At 42.9% G+C, this 19,180-nt stretch overlaps 1 protein-coding gene across 1 annotated transcript; it reads right to left on the bottom strand.

Annotated features, from left to right (window-relative positions):
• Nucleotides 1-316: 316 nt before the first annotated feature.
• On the bottom strand, nucleotides 317-13,289 carry rrbp1a (ribosome binding protein 1a; the record flags this gene model as incomplete). The annotated part of the gene is made up of 26 exons (XM_079229352.1): nucleotides 317-1,119; nucleotides 1,203-1,346; nucleotides 2,035-2,133; nucleotides 3,045-3,128; nucleotides 3,757-3,834; nucleotides 4,065-4,148; nucleotides 4,598-4,690; nucleotides 4,779-4,829; nucleotides 4,918-5,010; nucleotides 5,098-5,187; nucleotides 5,269-5,355; nucleotides 5,476-5,568; nucleotides 5,657-5,735; nucleotides 5,822-5,865; nucleotides 5,977-6,058; nucleotides 6,180-6,217; nucleotides 6,353-6,428; nucleotides 6,515-6,549; nucleotides 6,643-6,824; nucleotides 6,972-7,110; nucleotides 8,372-8,525; nucleotides 8,746-8,864; nucleotides 10,116-10,268; nucleotides 10,740-10,862; nucleotides 11,010-11,164; nucleotides 12,272-13,289. 26 exons carry the CDS (start codon nucleotides 13,287-13,289, stop codon nucleotides 1,081-1,083), a joined length of 3,432 nt encoding a protein of 1,143 aa, XP_079085478.1. The 3' UTR covers nucleotides 317-1,080.
• Nucleotides 13,290-19,180: the final 5,891 nt, after the last annotated feature.

The following is a 19,180-nucleotide window of genomic DNA, read 5'->3' on the forward strand; positions in this document are numbered from 1 at the left end:
GCCAAAAGGGGTCTCTTAATACATGTATTGTCAGATGTGAATGTCGGCCCCAAAAAGCCATTTAAAACTAAATAAAGTTGAGTTTACTTTTAACATAGCAGCTTGTGTGTGTGTTGGGTGGGGCGACAAAGATCATGCCCAAAATCCAACCATACATGGCTTGTATATCTTGTAATTTACTTCCTTGTGTCTGTAATCACTGATGCAACGTGACCCTTAGAATGTGTAACGCTTAAGCAATGCCACACGTAAAATAAAAAGCACTACAGACAGAACTATAGTTCATATCACAGTAATATCCTTTATAACCCTCAATTTAGCTGTAAAACAGTATATGGTCTATACTGCAAGGAAGTTGCTGCAGCGTCACAGTACTTCCTGTCAGAAACCAAAGAACCTACAACATGTTGCTGGTCAGAAACCAAGACTGTTCTTCAAACAGCAGAGATGCAGCTTTTAACCCTGGCAGTTTTAAAATGTAATTGTCCTGAGACAAACAGATGCACAGTCAGCGCACATACATCTCCGGATCTGAAACCATGTCACTCTGTTTCCTGCCTGCACTCATTGCACCAACTGCGACACTGAACAACAATGACAGAGCTACACTGTATTTTATTCATTCATACAGATTTGATGTGTGTAATTGGCAGCCAGCTACAGAGGAAAGCAGGCCCTGAAGAGAATGAAACATTGACCCATAAAATGTTCCCATCATTCAACCACATAGAAAAGACATACAAAGTAATTGCACAGGTTGATGTACGTTTGACGTACAATCCGTTTCCCTTTTTAACACTGAACTATGGGTAAATGTCTGGAATATAAGGCAGGGGGGATAAATAACTTCTGACATAGCCAGAATTGTTGATGGAATGTGGGTTTCAATAAAGATTAAAGCAGGATGACCTCCTCTAATCTTGGCTAAAAAAAAAGTTCAGAATATCAAACATTTGATTACAGTTGCAACAAATGCAATCAACTACAGTACAAGAAAGAAATAGTTTTGGAATGCATAACTATGGTAATCATAAGGCATATTTGGCAGTTTTCTTTGTAGTGTCTGCAGTGACCTTCCTCTCAGACGGATGTTCCTTCCTTCAGCTCCACGTATTCTCCCTTGAAAACAGAAAGTGTCAAAAAAATGACACCAAGCAAAACAATGAGCTCAGAAGTGTGCATGTGCAGGTTAGTTGTCTCACCTTTCCTTCCAGGTGCTCCTGTAGTGTTCTCACTGTGTCTCTCTCTTTGGTCAGCTGCTCCTGAGTGGCTTTGAGTAGCTGCTGGAGCTTGGTGGCCGCCTGGCCCAGATCTTTGGACAGCTTCTTCTCCTTCTCCAGGCGCTCCTGTTCCAACAGCAGGAGCAAACTTTACTTCAGAAACACCAGACAAAATGGTTTTATTTCAAATGAATAAGACATGAATTACATACAAACTACATCCAGTAACCATGAAACTGGGAAATAGTTCAGTCTCTTTTCACATTAATAGTTAATTGCCGGTCATGGTTGCAAATATAAATCCTACGCTGTACATAACCATCTGTATATCTGTTCAGTATGTATTTCTTTGCCCCATTTGTTTTGTTTACAACTCATAGAAAACTTGACTGTCCAGCTTTGGCATCCTTGTCCCAAGCTGTTATTTTATTTATGTGGAAGTATATTCCTCGTGTGTGCCCACATACATGGGGGGAAAATGGTGATCTGAATCACCTTTATTTGGCCAAGGATTTTCTTATACCAATTTTCATCACAAAGCCTTTATCTGTCAATCAAGATCAATGTCTTATTTAATATATACACTTGGGCCTCCTAAAAATAAAAAGGTGAGTGCTTTATAGACCTGTTATAGAAAATAAACACTGTTCAATGAATTGTACTGAAGGTGATTAGTAAACTTCAAATACAGTTTGCCACATGCCATTCTAAGATACTCTGCCGGTTATGAAATTCCTAAACATCCAGGACTGGCAAAAAATAAAAGGCATTATTCACAGTTCAACGTTTCTTGGTTTGTCATTTGTTACCGCACCTGGAGCTGTTGAACATCTTCTGTGTCAGCTTGTGGTGACCCCGCAGAAACGTTTAGAAGATCCAACTGAGCCTGAAGTTCTGTTATAGTCTTCTGGGCCTAGAGATTGACAAAACACACTGAGGTCATCTACTTGCAGCTCTTTACACACACTGGAAAACTGGGTTTTCAAAGATATCCCGTCCACACAAGCACTAATTGTAAAAATCAACGTCCAAATAAAGCGCTTTCAAGGCCAGTAGGCAGGCTGAGACACGTATATGCATGCATGCATGCATGCATGCCTACATATATATACATATTATGCTGAGCTAATCTGCTCCAGAGCAGGTTATGTTGGAGATAAGAAATCAACTTGTATAAAAGCAATGCCTACTGACCACACAAATCTCGGTACGTGCATTGTAAATTAATACTACACAAATACCAAGAAGTTAAAATCATAATTCAGACTAGAAGCAACTTTAAAACCTTCTGACTGCTTTGAATTATGTTTTTATATTTATTTGTTATACCGCCAGAGTGCAACTGAAAGTATAATACATCCAAGCAACACATTAAGTAACTGTTACTTAACAGAGTACACACATGTAACTATAGTCAGATCCATCATACTGTATATGAAGCAGTGATATTATAAGTCTGTTCATTTACACATTCAGTCTTGCCTGCCGTCCTTCTTGCATTTGGCAGTTTAAACCTGTGTTACTTTCAGCTTGAATTGTGTCTTTACCTTCCATTTGTTTGATATTATAGTTTACTCTGCATTTGTGAAAAGCGCCGCTTTGCTGACAGCAGACTCAGCTCAGCTTGTGATTGGTCATATCCTACAAACAACACCCCTTTTGTGTGAATTGCCAGATTGGAAAAACCTTAGCTTAGCAGGATCCTGGTTGTTAGGGTTAGTTAAGCCAGATAACCTAAAGACACCCTGGGTGTGTTGAACTCGCTTAGTGAAACAAGCCTCTGGTGTGACAATACAAAAGGTTTTAAGAAACGATGACTGCTACCTGCTCAAACTCTTCTGAAAGCTGCTGTCTCTGATCCGCCTCGACGTGCAGCTTCTCAGTTGTCTGACTCAACTCGTTCTGGAACTGATGGAAGACAAAAAGGGCGCAAACACACAATAAATATACAAAGAGACAAATGGCTAACGCATACGTGTCGATGCAAACATTCTTGTGCAAAAAGCAGTAGCGCCACACACACACACACACACAAGCTGCTCGACCTATGTGCCAAGTTAGCTGCCTCTCGGTCTATTTCAGAGGAGAGGCTCAAGTCAAACACAAACGCTCTGTTGCTGTTTAGAATCGTACAAAGAAATGAGAAGTGAGCATGCTGGAAAAGGTGAGAAAAAGCAGTTAGAGTTATGTTGACTCAGTCGATGCAAACAGTGGTTAGCATAAACAGTCGCTGTGTCAGAGGAATACTGGACAGACTTGAAGACTAGCAAGGCTCATGTGTATCCGTGTACTGTTGCCACATCATTGATTTAGGAAATGGGTTTGACCAAATGAGTGGAGCCAGACTACAAAGAACACGTCTTAATAAAGACAGAGCAACAAATCAAGAAGTTTATTTTGGGGATTTTATACTAAATTGAACAAGGCTTATTTAGGAAGTTATTTATAAACAAATACAATCTTAGAAGTGTCCTAGTCACTGTCCAGTACTCTCTGACAGGAAGTGGAGGGTGCCCTGTGACCGTTGCACCCTGACCTGACTGGGTTGAGCCTCAGCTGGGCCATTCTGTTCTCGCTGAGCCTGCATCGTGATCTCGCCCAGCTGCTCTCTGACCTGAAACAGGAAGCCGTCACTGGTTACATAACCTCCCATCCATGAATCCCCTTTGTGTTACACGTCACCGACAACGCATCTTGCCGTTTAAAAAAAAAAAAAAGGGGGATTTCCACAAATTCCTCGATGTTTCACAAATGCCATGCCTTGCGCTCACCTCAGCTACTGTTATATAACTGTGTAAATAAAGTCGTCCCGCGGACGGGAAAGCAGGCTGTCAGTGAAGTCACCTGTGTAAGCTCCTCCTTGTGTGCCTGGGCCTCCTTTTGGACCAAATCCAGCTGGGTCTGACACTCCAAAAGCTGCAGCTTCACCTGAATGCAGAGCACATCGGAGAGACAGATGTCAGATCGGTTTTAAAGAGGTAGATGCCTCCCTAGGACTTCATGGAGAAACTCCCACACAGAATTTATCAAGCATGGATTGCAAATTCTTATGTAATGTGAAACAATGAAAAACAAGAAAAAAAATCGTGGGACTCATTGATTGTGATGTTGAAGTATATAACAATTAATACAAATATAGAAAATGTTTATATGCTCATGTGAAAAATATTTATTTGAAATGCAAAAATACAGTAAAAAAAATATAACGTCCTCAACATTAATTAAGCGTCTTTGAGCATTCAGAAAAGCACTATGTAAATTAAAACTATTATTATTATTATTATTATTATTATAATAGGGGAACTTGCACATACAAATACTACAACATTAGGAGCAGTGCTAGATCCAGTGAGGTTGCTGTGATCTGTAGATCTAACCTGCTCATGTTCCTGCTCCGTCTCCTCTGAGGTCTCCTGGTTGTCTGACTGCTTCTCCAGCTGGGCTTCCAGAAGCATCATTTGCTCCTTCAACTGCAACCCAAGTAAACCGGTTTACACACTTCTAACCGGCTAGTTTACGTCGAGGGGTAATTAAACTGAGTGTGGAAAAGATCTTCACCTGTTCTACACTTTGGTTTTCTGCCTCCAGCTTGCTGACCTTCTCCAAAGCCTGGTGAGGTGTGAAATGGATAATTGTGAGGTTTTAAAAACAGGGAAAGGGGGCCCACACAGATTTGAAGGAAGTCTTAAGAACATACCACACTCAGCTGTTCCTCCGAGTTGGCCATCTTGGACTTCCATACCAGCTCTTCTTCCTCCACACTCATCTGCAGATGTTTCAGCATTCCTTCCTGAATAAAAAAGGGGAAACTTGAGCTGAATACATTTAACCCCCATTTTACACTAAAGTTTAAACTTAAGTTTCCCCAAACACTTACTGTTTCAGCCAGGACTATCCTGTACTGTTCACATTCAGCCTGCAATGGGCCATGGCTATCCTCAGCCTCCTTCAATTTCCCAAGTAACTCCTGAGACAAAGAAAACATACTCAGAACTTGTACTGCTGGGCTAACTATATAGTAAGTAAGTCTAAAAAAATGGTGGCTTACAGGCAACACTGTGCTTGACCCAGACTCCTGGCTCTGCTGGCTGAGAGTTTCCTGAGCCTTCTGCGTAAATACTTGTAACCAATTGGACTAAGTGAGGGGGGAAAGCAAACATGAATAATTAATGCGCACATTATTCTACTGAATAATGACCAACATCATCAAATAATAAAAACTTATTCAGCTCCTGGTGAAAACCTTTTTTCCTACCTGCTCCATCTCTACGGGTATCTGTGGGAATAGTGTCTGGAGAGTTTCTTTGGTTTCACTCTGAAAAGCTGACAGTTCTGCCGTAACACTCTGCTGCAACAACGGATGACATAATCAGGACGGTAATTAAGCGGAAAGGTGTCTCAATTGATAAGTCACTGGTGTGTAAAGAGAGCCTTACTGCATCGACGGCCATCTTTTCTCTCACTTCTCTCAGCTCCTCTTTTAGTGATGTGACAAGGACATCCTTCTCAGTCAGGCTAGTCAAATAACCAAAATAGTCAAAACGGAGATCTAAAAACAGACCTAACAATATGCCGGACTGATTGATGCAAGACCCATTTACCTCGTCTGTAGCAGTCCCAGCTCCTCTGTGGAGGTATCTGACTGCTGAAACAAAGTGGACAAGCAAATGAGTCACTGAGGAAAAGAAAATGTGTTCCTGCATGGCAGCTCTAGAAGTCAAATCACGCAACACATCAAGAGGTATTGTATACTTACTGGTGTGTTGTTAAGTTGCTCCACCTCTTCCTTGAGGTTTTTAAGTTCATCCTGAAGCGATGTGATAAGAGCGACATCCTCGCTAAAGAAAAAAAAAGAAAGGGACACACAATTTGGATAAACTAGAAATAAGCAAAGACCAAACAAAGGTGCAGAGAATCCATAAGATTTGAGTCAAATACAGTTAGTAAAAAGCACCATACCTCTTATTTCCTTCCTCTAGCTCCACAATAGTTTTCTCCTGTTGGAACAGCAGATTATTTCTGATTAGTAGTGCAACTGTACACATTTAAAAATATATATTTATTTCCCCTGAATAATCGAGAAGTGATTCTATTTGGTAATACAGCCAACAGCAGATGTTTACAACACTTACAGCAGCTTCCTGCTTCAATTGCAGTTGCTTCAGTTCCTCGTGAAGTGTGTTCAACTGGTTGGTTCTCTCCTGAAGACTGCAGAAGGCATAGCATTTCAATCAATATGTGGAAAAGCTGTGGATCTGATGTTGACTCTGAAGAGAGGTGGCTCCAACACTTACCTGAGCTTTAGCTGTTCCACTTCTGCAGCATTGATCTGCAGAATCAGACAGAGCAAACATGCTTAGGGGTGACTGTGTTCAAGCCTCCGTCCATTTTGGAAAAGTCAAACGAACAAAGTATGTCCTACCTGGTCGTTATCCTCCTCCTTTTTGGTCTGATTGGCTTCTAGCAGTGAGTTGATGGAGGCCACCTGCTGTACAAGCTGGCTTTTCTCTGTCTGGGTCTCCTCTAGTTGTGCAGTGAGGGCCTCCACCTGAGCAGAGTGCTCACCGATATCAGCCTCCAATTTCCCAATGCGCACTTGATGCTCTGCAGGGACAAATCACATCACTCACAACTTATTCTATATCCTGTGATATAGCTACTGATTCCCATATACACTGTTACTGTTAAGATGCCAACTCATAAGCCTTAACATCTGGTGACAATTCAGACTTATTTCCCCCATTCTCTGACCTGAAAGTGCGCTGCTGTCCTGCTGGGCATTGTCCAAAGTGGCCTGCAGACTGGCGTTTCGACTCTGTGTTGCCCTGAGCTCCTCGCACACCTCCTCCATTCTCCTCTGCAACGCCTGCTCATTCTCCCCATGGCTGGCCTAACAACAACAACAACGATGACAATCATCAAGTTGTGACAAACAGCAGGGGGCAGCAAAGATTCACAAAATGATCCTACTTGGCAGCAATATCTGTGCATTTCTGTAAAAATATCATTTGGCGATACATTCAGTGAAAGAGACAAAATAGAAAGAAAAAAAAATAGTCCATCTATTAGACAATCAGAATATAACTTGATTGAAGTTTTTTTTTTTATTTTTTTTTTTTAAAGGAAGCTTCTTGTGGGAAGTGCTTTGAACTCGAGGGGGTTTTGAGATGATTAGGTTTCCATCACAGACTCGCCCAAAGAAGCTAAACGTTTAGGACGACAGAAGGCTGACGTCTAACTCATTTCACAAAGGGAGCAAAACTCATCTAAAAAAAGTAGAAAAAAAAACATCTTGCATCATTTGAGCACGTCTACTGTACATCGACTGACGACCTGAGCCGTTGCATAACATGTTTAAAGACCATCAACGTACATCAGTAAATGGTTAACTAAAGGAACACTTTAGTGTTGGAAGTGCTGACTCACTTGCTCCACATAACCCGTAATAGTTCAGACAAACAACATTTTGTGAGTGACTGCGTAGGCTGACTATTCATACACGTTATATAACATAAATATAAATAATGTGTGAAATAATATGAGTTGTGTGGAGCAAGTGAGTCAGCACTTCCGACACTAAAGTGTTCCTTTAGTTAATCATTTATGGTCTTTAAACATGTTATGCAATGGCTCAGGTCGTCAGTCAATGTACAGTAGACGTGCTCAAATGATGCAAGATGGGTTTTTTCTCTCTCTCTCTCACACACACACACACACACAGTGTGTAAGTAAGACAGGGATGTACCTCATGTCTGAAAGCCCAGAGTTGTAAATACCATTAGACTGTTCCTGCTCTTTCCAAGCCTTCTACAGAGGGCTGGAGCGGAGAGGTGCTTGGACACGCACACATTCCAGCTGGTGCTGCTGAGAAGCATTTTCCCTGCAGCACTATTATTGTTTAGCTATGTTCCAACCCAGCCCTGGGCTACGTGATTACAAGGCATTTAAACTTCCCATAACATAAGAGGGTTGGCAAACAGGTGTGAAAGGTCTCAGCTTGCATTTTGAAGATACCCTGTCGCTCCCTTGCAGCTCCAACAAGAAACAGCATTTAGAAAACAAAAGATTTTAAATTTTTGTTTCCATACGGAAACTTGATCATGTCCAATGTAATTTATAATAGATATGATGTGGAGTTCCCACAGGCAAACCTGCAGCAGGGAGAGCTGCTTCTCCGTAGCGAACAGCTTGGCTTCTAGCCCTTTCCTGATGTGATCATCAGCAAGCAGACCTTCGGTCTTCTCTCCAAGTTCCTTGGTTAACTTTGTGCATTCCTGACGCAACTTGGCCAGCTCTGCGTTTTGCCTGAGGACAGAATGAAAGACAAGAGATACAGAAGGAGAGACAAAGGGAGAAAGAGTCAGGAAAAATGTGAGCAAATCTTCAAACTTGGTACTCAAAACATACATTTGAATTTGTACACACTGTACTCAATTATCCCTTCAGTTAGTATTAGTATGAAGAGGTAAAATGCATGTCAATATGCATCACTGCTTCTCATTTGCTGTTGCAGGGAAACACTCACTTGCTCTCAGCCTGACTCGTGGCTTGGTTGAGGGCGTCACGAAGAATGGAGTTCTCCTGCTGTAGACGGGCCAACTGGGCATTGGGGCCTTTTTCCAACTGGTCCTGCAGGCTTACAATCTGTAAAAGTGTTTTAAAGTTGTTGTTTTTTAATGTCTAACAGCCATGTTGGACTCTTGCCCCTTGGACAGCTGCTTTAATTACTTGTCAAGACAACTTAATTATTCCATCCATCCATCCATCCATCCATTTTCAACTGCTTATCCAGGGTCGGGTCGCGGTGGCAGCAGGTTCAGCAGGCCGACCAAGGCTTCCCTCTCACCCGCAACACTTTCCAGCTCATTCTGGGGGACCCCAAGGCGTTCCAAGGCCAGCCGGGAGATATAATCCCTCCAGCGTGTCCTCGGTCTTCCCCGGGGTCTCCTGCCAGTTGGACGTGCCTGGAAAACCTCTAATGGGAGGCGTCCAGGAGGCATCCTGACTAGATGACCGAACCACCTCAGCTGACTCCTTTCGACACGAAGGAGCAGCGGCTCGACTCCAAGCTCCCCCCTGATGTCCGAGCTCCTTACCCTATCTCTCAGGCTGAGCCCGGCCACCCTACAGAGGAAGCTCATTTCGGCCGCTTGTATCCGAGACCTCGTTCTTTCGGTCACGGCCCAGAGTTCGTGACCAAAGGTGAGGGTTGAAACGTAGACCGACCAGTAAATGGAGAGCTTTGCCTTCCGGCTCAGCTCCCTCTTCACCAAGACGGACCGATACAGCGCCTGTTTCACTGCTGCAGCCGCACCAATCCGCCTGTCGATCTCCCGCTCCACCTTACCCTCACTCGTGAACAAGACCCCGAGATACTTGAACTCCTTCGTTTGGGGTAGGCAGTTTGTCCCCACCTGGAGGGAGCAATCCACCGGTTTCCGGCAGAGCACCATGGCCTCAGATTTGGAGGCGCTAACTCTCATCCCTGCCGCTTCACACTCGGCTGCAAAACGCCCCAGTGAATGCTGGAGGTCACGGTCCAAGGAGGCATACAGGACCACATCATCCGCGAACAGCAGAGAGGCGATCCCGAGACTCCCGAACCGGATACGCTGCGCCTAGATATCCTGTCCATGAAAGTCACGAACAGGACCGGTGATAAAGGGCAGCCCTGGCGGAGGCCAACACCCACCGGGAACGTGTCTGACTTATTACCGAGGATACGAACACAGCTCCTATTGCAGGCGTACAGAGACCGGATGGCCCGTGCCAAGAAACTTACATTTTCACTTTTAATTAGCAGCTAAATGAAATCAAAAGGACAGAATGCAAACTGAAATGTACTCATCTGATTTACACATTGAGAAATTGTAGTATTTTTGTAAAAGAACTGACCTTAGCATTGAACCCCTGGGTCTGCGCCACATGGTCCTGGTAACTAGCCTGCATGCGTGCTTGCAGAGCAATCATTTCTTGCTCCCTCTTGCTCAACTGGGAACTCAGCCTCGTCTCCACACTGGCCACCTTCGACTTCTCAGCAGACAGATCCTAAAAAACAGAAATCGTGGTAAGAGCAGAGTCTGAGGCCAAAGAGTAATTTTCCTCTAATGCCAACAAGATGACAACAGATCAAGAAAATGTGGAAAGTAATACATGTAAAATACATTTATCAAATTTGCTGGGACCCAAACATCGGATAATTTCATGTACCTATAGGCTGCCATAGCCATTACAAGAGATGTAGCCTGTGTCTTGCAGCTACCATGTTACATTCCTCTAGTGCCACCTTCAGGACAAACGATGTAGAGGGCTGAAAATGTAGTGCACGATAATGTAAAATCAACCCTTTTAATTCAGGTAATTAATCCTTCACTGTCACGTTCAGACCAAACTACACTTGTTGCCTAACTAGTAAAAAGGATCTAATAAAAACAAATGTAAATCTTTTGGGGGTTTTCTGATGAGTACTAGGAGTCTCATGGGGCTGTCAGCAGGGCTAGAGACACTTGTACGTCTCACCTTGGTGATTTCCCTGAGGCGATTCTTTGCCGCAGAAGCATCCTCTTGCTCTGCCGCCAGCTGCTTCTCCCTCTCCTCCAGTTGTTTCTTCAGCATGGCCACTGGGTCTCCTTTCTGAGTGGCCTAAAAAAAGCATACGTACGAATAAAGACATCAAAAATAAAGTGGGCCTCCCTTCAAGTCTAATACAGTATGCATTCAGTGAACGAGTGCCTTTTCACTCCAGGTAGTTTAGCAAGTGTCCTCATCACTGACTGCAGTGTCCATTACCTTGTGCCAGGTGTCCTGGATGATGCCAACTTTCTCAGACAGGATCTCGATGAGCCTATGAGCCTCGACCTCACTGAACACCATGCTACTGATGGTCGACACCAGAGCCTTGTAGGGCAGGTACAGAGGAGCATCAGCAGAATCCACCACCGCCACTAAGGAGGAAAACAATCAATGAAGCATTGAATAAAAGTGGCATAATAAAATGATATTTAGAGGTTATTTCATGTTTAACAATAAAAAGATAGACACTTTTAAAGCTCATTATGCTGAATTCCTACACTGCCACAGGAAAAGGATATGGTTGTGACTTGTCCTTTGGGTCTGGGCCGATGGGCAACTTCTGATGGCAAAATGATGGGGCACTGTGGCACCAGGCGGAGACGAGCCTCGGGCAAGGGAGAACCCCACTCCTCTCCCTGCCCATTGTAAGGGCACTGAGAGCCTTTGTCAGCTAACTAAACAGGGCAGTGGTGTTTGGACAAGCTGGCGTGCTCTATGCCCTCCAGAGCCGAGTGCCAGACATTACCCACAACGGCCATTGGCACTACTTTCCATGCTAGAAGTTCATCAGTACTGACAGGGAATTACTGCCTTAGATTGTGAGTGTATGGACATGCAACTGTACAGACATGCTCCCACTCCACTGCCAAACCCTCTCACCAGTGTTATGGCTAATGTAGTTCCTGCCTAGATAACCGTTTCCACCAAAAACTAAAAGGCTATTTTTAACAATGATTGTTCTAGAGCAACAACATATTGATATACTACAGTGACTTTGCTTGTTGATATGCAGAGAAGGGTTTCTACGTAAGTGAAATTTACAGAAACACCGGTGCGGACAACACCAGACCTCGAACAAGGGATGACTGGTTTAACAGGAAAGGAAATCTGGCAGCGAGACCAAATAACAAGAATCTTTTAAAATGCAGTTTATTTAAAAAGGCCATAAATCAGCGTAAGAATATTGAAATTTGAAAGAGGGGAAGTTATCAAGCACCTAAAGATAGTTTATAGTTGTGCAGTCATTTTGTCATAACGGCCACAGTCGCTCTGTAAGTCATGTGACATCCTTCAGAGCCTTCAAGCTACTACAGAGAGGATTCTTAAAATAGATGAGCTACCTGTATTATTCTATTCCCATGCTGAGAACATCTGTATTTTCTTCCGAAATCTAACTATGTATTGATATATTATTTTTTAAACAAAATGTTCAGTTAAAACTACAAAATTATAAATATCTCTGAAACATATCTGCTTACCAGGCTCAGCCTTTTTCTTAGAGGCCTTCTTCTTGGGCTCCTGTACTTTTCCAGCAACAGCAGGGGTCTGCTGGGAGCCAACCGGGGGCACTGCCATCACAGGGACATCTTTAGTGACAGCTACCAGCACTGGGGCAGTCTTGGATGGAGCAGGTGAAGACTTGGCAGCAGCTTTAATGGGCGCTGGGACAGATTTAGCCAGGGCCGGGGCAGACTTGGCCGGGGCAGACTTGGCCGGGGCGGGGGCAGACTTGGCGGGTGCTGGGGCAGATTTAGCCGGAGCTGGGGCAGATTTAGCCGGGGCTGGGGCAGACTTGGCGGGTGCTGGGGCAGACTTGGCGGGTGCTGGGGCAGACTTGGCGGGTGCTGGGGCAGACTTGGCCGGGGCAGACTTGGCCGGGGAAGACTCAGAGGATGGAGCGGTTGCTTTAGTCGGGGCAGACACAGGGGCCTGGGTTGATGCAGGTACTGTGGAGGACTTGACAGGTGCAGAGGCAGCCACAAGTGGGGCTGTTTGGGAAGAGGCTGCCTCTACCTTAGCCCCCTTCTTCTTCTTCTTATCTTTTGGTGAGGGTGCAAGTGTGGGCTCAGTGGGAGCAGGGCTTGGTTCAGCGGCATTCTTTAGCTCGGCGCCAGCTGGTGCTGCAGTTGGCTTAACATCTAGATCAGCGACAGGTTCAGGGGCAGGAGCAGCAGCTACAGCGGGGGCAGCAGCAGACTCAATGACTTCGTCAGCTTCAACTTCCTCTTGAATCTCTTCAGACTCTGGGATTTTTCCATTGGGCTTTTCCTCTCTTTTCTTTCCACGGCCTTTCTTGTCAGATACTTTGTCCTTCTTCTTTTTGTCAGAGCGAGTGGACTGTATCTTACCCAGCTCTCTGCGTTGTTTAGCCATGGCTTCCTCATAAGAGGTCTCCTTCATGGAGAAGGTGGAGACAAGAGCAATCCCGAGAGCAGAGATCACCATGAATCCACCAAACACCATTATCCCAAGGGTCTGGGGGTCGTAGATATCCATTGTTGAATTTCAGTTGACCTAAAAAGAAAATGGCAGACATAAATCAATACAGTAAACCACTAACAATAAGATTCAAGATTTCTAAGTGTTTAAAAAAGTACATATAATAATTCATAGGCAATTCAAAACAGTAATCTCAGCAACAGTATTTCTATGTGCCTCTGCTAAATGAATCTGAACTGAAAGCAGCTGTAATAACAGAGTAGTTGATGATATAGAACTGTGATAAGTGCTTTGTGAGAACAAACCACAGCCTTTCCCTTCTAAGGCCTCAGGGTGTCACTATTATCCCTGTAAACATTTGCCTTAAGGCTGGCTACATAATGCAGACCAGCAAATCTTATAAGCAAACTCTATGACAAACAGCTGCTCAAAACCCACTTATTTATAGCCTTCAACCTTGGGAAAACATGCGTGTTCATGAAGCTGAAATTCCCCCTGATAGTTAAATATCATAAATTACTGACGAATTTTGAAATACATTTGGCAATTTGCCAGAACTATTAAAAAAAGAACGTGAACTTCAGTGCATGTATGAAAGGGGCTTAAGACAAATCAGCCATTTATAATTTAAACCATCCTAAACATATATTTAAGTCAGGGAACAAAATCCAAATCACAGAGGCCAAAAGGGTTTCAGACAACAATTTCCAGCAGTTGGCTGGTGGTTAGTGTTAATTTCCTGCCCTGTAAAAAGAAAATAAACTTAAGTATCTTTCAACCATCCCTTTATGGCTCTTGGAGGCTCTTGTCACAAACCAGAATGTTTGGCCTGCAGGGGATGACAGCAACTTAGCTCCACTACAACCCTTTATTTGATTTATTCTTGCAGTACAGTCAGTGATAACCTTCTTTATATTTATATTATGGATAAGGACGTTATCCCATAAGGAAATACAAAAAAGGACAACGTGGAGCTTCACTGTTTAAAGAGAAACTAACATTGTGACATGGGAGAAGAAAACTGCTGAGCTGCCAGAGTCCGGGGTCCATTGCAGCCTCCAACCGCTTGAAGCAAGAGAGTGTGTACTGCTTCTTTATCGGTGACGTTGCACGTCAGACCGAACTGAGAACTACGACTTCAAGAAAACCGATTCAGAGGCATCTCAAGGTCCACAAGAGATAGGACTGTATGATTACACGTCCTATTGTGTCCCCATTACAGACTAAAATATATAGCTTTGGGTGCATTGGTACAAAAACTTAGACTTTATTTAGCAATTAAGGTCAAACATATATCCTTTTAACAACAAGTACTTGTCTTCCGTTACTTTTAATTTCAGCAGACTGTGAGGAGGATATATATATATATATATATATATATATATATATATATATATATATATGCAAAGTATATACAAACTGAACAAACACGTTCACACTTTAATACATTAGTTACTTTAATGCAAAACGCATCGACTTCCATCAACTTCCCAACTAGTTTATCACAAATCCCTATCAAACCGACCTAATGCTATAATTACAATACTGAGACAACTAATAAAAAAGCCTCGACACACTACATAGTTCACCATTCAAACATGCATTAAAACAAAAAGATTGAGTGCAATCTGGTAATTATTTTTAAGCGCAATATGCTTGGAATCATCACTAGTAAGCTAGCACTGTGGCTAACACTAAGAATCAATGAACTTGGCTGATGTCCTGCACATTAGTGCCCGTTAACGTTACACAGCTGCTCCCAAGCAGCTGTACTAACATTGTACACTACCTATCTAGTGAGGGGGACACTCTCAGACTATTTAAGATAACTTAAATGGGTTGTCTCTCTGCATTAGTGGTTAGCTCAGGAGTTAGCAGAGGATAGCTTCCTAAGCTAGCTGACGCTGGCTCCAACACACAGAAGAATTCCAGGACTCCCTCACTTACCTTGTGATGTGTTAACGTCTGCTCGCGTCAGTGACACGGAGAGGGGGCAAGCAGCTTTGACGTGGAACTGTACGCTGAAACGACTTCTGTGGAAGGCTACCTATTTATCTAGCTAACTAGCTTCTTCTTTTTCCCTTCCCAGTGCTCTTCCCCTCACTCCGCTGGAGAATCCGTGGTCTGCTGTGAAGTCGTGGCACTTCGAGCTGGCTAGACGTGCTGGCCCGGTGCCCCAGATAGCTGCCATGACTCCAGAGCGCTTCTGATTGGTTGAGAGGCTCTCGAGCCGGAAGTGAGCATGCTGGGATTTATAGTCTTCTTTGTATTATGCAAAGGCACAGCTAACTAGTTGGAGCGTTTTCAGTCAAACAAAAGATTTGTTTTAAAGTGTATTCTAACGTCCGTCTGCTCAAGAAAAAGTGCTCAAGTAGGGTCCCGACCTTTATCCTTGGTATTTGTGTTGCTATTTTTGAGAGACGTTATGCGAGGCAGTAATAGTTGTTTGTAAAAACCTCGAGTTTCCCCTTTAGTGTAAAATCCTGTTGTTCCAAATCCAAAGTGTCTGTCGGCGTCATGTATGCATAAAGTATCAGCGTGTTCTGTTCTCGCTCTTCTATGAAGCTACACGATGTTTACACTGAACCGAAAGACAAAAGATGTTTGGTTGCCAAATGGAACGGTTCAAGAAATTAACAAATTCAGCCCCTTACTTGGAGCTTCTTTGTGAAGTTGTGTATCTTCATTGAATTTATAATAGAGTACTTTGGGTTTGAACAAAACTTTAATGTATCTGATGCATAGATAGCGTGCACTGTAGTGCTACAACTATATCAGGCCTACTATCTTTTTGTTCCACTACTAGATTGACCAGAGCATCAGGATTATTTCACATTCAGAAGTAAACGTCAGACAAGGATACTGGGCCTAACTGAAATTATCATCATTAGCCACACCTGAATGTGCGGAAAGGTCACCTGCAAGTTTCATGATAACATTGTTAGCACTTGTGACGGAAAGTCCTTCTTGGATGGCTTGTTTTCCACACCCTTTATTATTTGAACGCCCAAACAATAATGTGATGCATAAATAGCTTGCACTGTGCCTTTGGCTTTGTGTGCCTTTGTAAATCATAATTGCCGATCTACATGCCGACCTACCCGGATCACTCATTTGAAAAGTGTTTTTGTTGTTGACACATCCTCCCTTAAATGGCTTAATAAAACAGTTTGTTAAGTGGATGCGCTTGTTGCTCAAGCCTAGTCACACTCACAGATTGTCCTTGTCCACAAATTGTATGTAATAAAAAAAACTGCACATTAACCTCACCATACTTAATAAAGAGACCCACAACACAGTTCATACCAATATACCACATTCTTTAATTCCAATATGAGCTCTAACTATGTCCCGTCCCAAAAATACATAATCTTGAGGAATTTGATTGAACTGTACCAAATATATGTGACTTATTCTACAACATAATAATGATATTCAGTTGGTGTCCTGCATCAAATCATTTCTTGTTTATAAAACCTTCTTGTCCCAACGGTCTTAGTTAGTAAACCAATATAACTTCATATCTGCCTGGCCACTTGTTTTTCTCAAAAACTACAGCTATTGTTTTCATTTGATGCACATGAACCCAAGTTCAGCTGTACATGATGTGTGGTATCTTCACTCCCTTTTCTCACACCGACTCTACATTGTGCCAGCTACCAAAAGTTCAGCAAATTTGCTCAATAAGTCCCGTCTTGCTTATTTGTATATCGTGATAATCGAGATGATAACCAGCCCCATGCTTACGGACAAGAGTGATTTTAAAAACGATTAATCTCGCTCAAAGTATTTCAGTTGTGTGACGTGACTACCGGTAAGTACTTGTTTTTGATCAATGCGTGTCAATTATGTCGAGTTTTAGATTGTTTGTATTGTGTACTTGAAAGCAAAGCAACTGCCTGAGCAGGGCAGGGCACCCTAACCTAGAAAAGGTTTGGCCTCTGGTCCTTTGGGCTGTTCAGTGTCGTGTTAATGACATAATTGCATTACTGAATGAAGAAAATACTTTTCCTTCAGATTTTCTCCGCAAAGGTATTGCAAGATTCTCTGAAAAGCGGAAAGAATAATGTCATTTTGTAAATTCTCAACAAGTAAGGTCTCTGCGGGTCTCGAGGTAGGATGGGTGACAATAGAGCGCTATACAGCATGAGCCCACGGCCGGAGAGTTGGTGGTCTGCCTTTACACTTACTGTATATCATTACATTAGATCTCATATCATGTAACCTAGGAGGTAGACAGGAGGAGGGAAAGGATTGAAGAAATCCATAGCCGCGTGTTCATTCTACCTGATGAGCACCAGGAAGGGGTATAATGTTCTCTTTCACTAAGGAAGCACAGACCGTTCAGTTATGTCAGCAAGTCCTGCAGGTGCACTCCCATCAGAGGACACCGTTTCTATTTGAGGAGGCCTTCATGCTTCATGCCTCCTCGTTCTGTCTGCATTCATAATGACTTTCCAGTTGAACACTGTAGAGCTGTGGGACAAGAGGCAGGTGCTTTCACAGGCTCAGTCAGCGTAAATAAGATGTTGGCTCTATACAGTTCACCTATCTATCCGTGACCTCAGCCCAAGTGGTAAAAGCCTCAGAAACACCAGCATTTCCTGACATGACACAGCATGAAATGGTACATCTGAACTAACAACTCTTTTCCCCAATTATTTGCTCTGTCCTTTTGGTTCTGACTTCCCATTATGCGTTCCCAAATTCCTAGGCCTGAGAGTCTAATCGTATGTGACTGAGGATTCTAAAAGATTTGGGATCATCAAGACGGAGCTGAATTAATTATCAATGGCCAATCACTGATTATGTCTCCAAAAGCTCTGGAAATGTGCAAAATCGTACTCCTTATGATACATTTCAGCCTGCAAATTACTCAAGCGTGCCCAAGGGGAGATAAGGAAATTCATAAAGTCAGCAAAATTAGTCTTTAAAGCAGGCAGATTAGTTCCTTTACTCCAGTGCAGAGACATTTTACACAGTGCACTATTGCCTCAGAAGTTTTATTTCCTCTATTAGAATAAGAACGGAGAGAATTCTTTATCATATCAACACAGCAGTTATGCAAACGGAACATGAAAAAGATTAAATTTAGCTCCGATACTTCTGTTTCACGCAGACACTCAGATCAGTAACTGCACAGTTTCAGACAATGAAGTGAAATAAGCTCTCTCCAAGTACCTGATCATGGCCCCTGAAAGACACATCATCTTTATTTCTGGGCCTTAAAGAGGCCGTGTTCTTTGGATACATCATATCAATATTTCTTTAGTGTCCTGCCTTCAAATACTGTTTGCTCTGATCCCAGTTGGCAAACGTTAACAGTTTGCACTGATAATGTGTTATAATCTCATTGGCTCTCGTCTGTGGGTTCATCCAGTCAGTGAATCGACCAAACAAGTTCACTGTGACTGCACTGTTAGTGGTGTCAATATTGACCAACGCATCATGGGCAGGTACCATATATTCTGTCCAAGCATGGATCGTTTTAACTTCCCTACTCCACGTCTCATTTAGGTGTAACCTTTCCCTGCTGTTTGTTTGAATAATGCAATAAAACTAATTTACTTAAAACCAGTTCTGTAAGTATGGCAGTTTTTCTCCAAGTGCTTCCTGTCTTTATATAAATATCAGATAAAATATATGTATCTCAGAATAGGTTCACATGGGCTGCAGTGTTGCTGCAGATTACTTGTTTCGGTCATGCAAATCATGAAGTAGGACTTGAAATGTGCTCTCTGGTAGCGGTGGTGATTCCCATGAGCACTCTGGCATTTCCTCAAAGCGTACTAATACATCAGACAGTCCCTTCACAGGACCCACTGGTCAATGGATTTAACACAAACTTTTGTGCATACAGCTGTGTTGAAATTCAAAGTCCTACACACAAAAACATAAAGGAAAGAGGACATCGGTTATGGATAGATATCGCCACCTAGGGGTATGAT

Source organism: Taurulus bubalis (assembly GCF_910589615.1).
Source record: "Taurulus bubalis genome assembly, chromosome: 14".
Classification (NCBI taxonomy): domain Eukaryota; kingdom Metazoa; phylum Chordata; class Actinopteri; order Perciformes; family Cottidae; genus Taurulus; species Taurulus bubalis.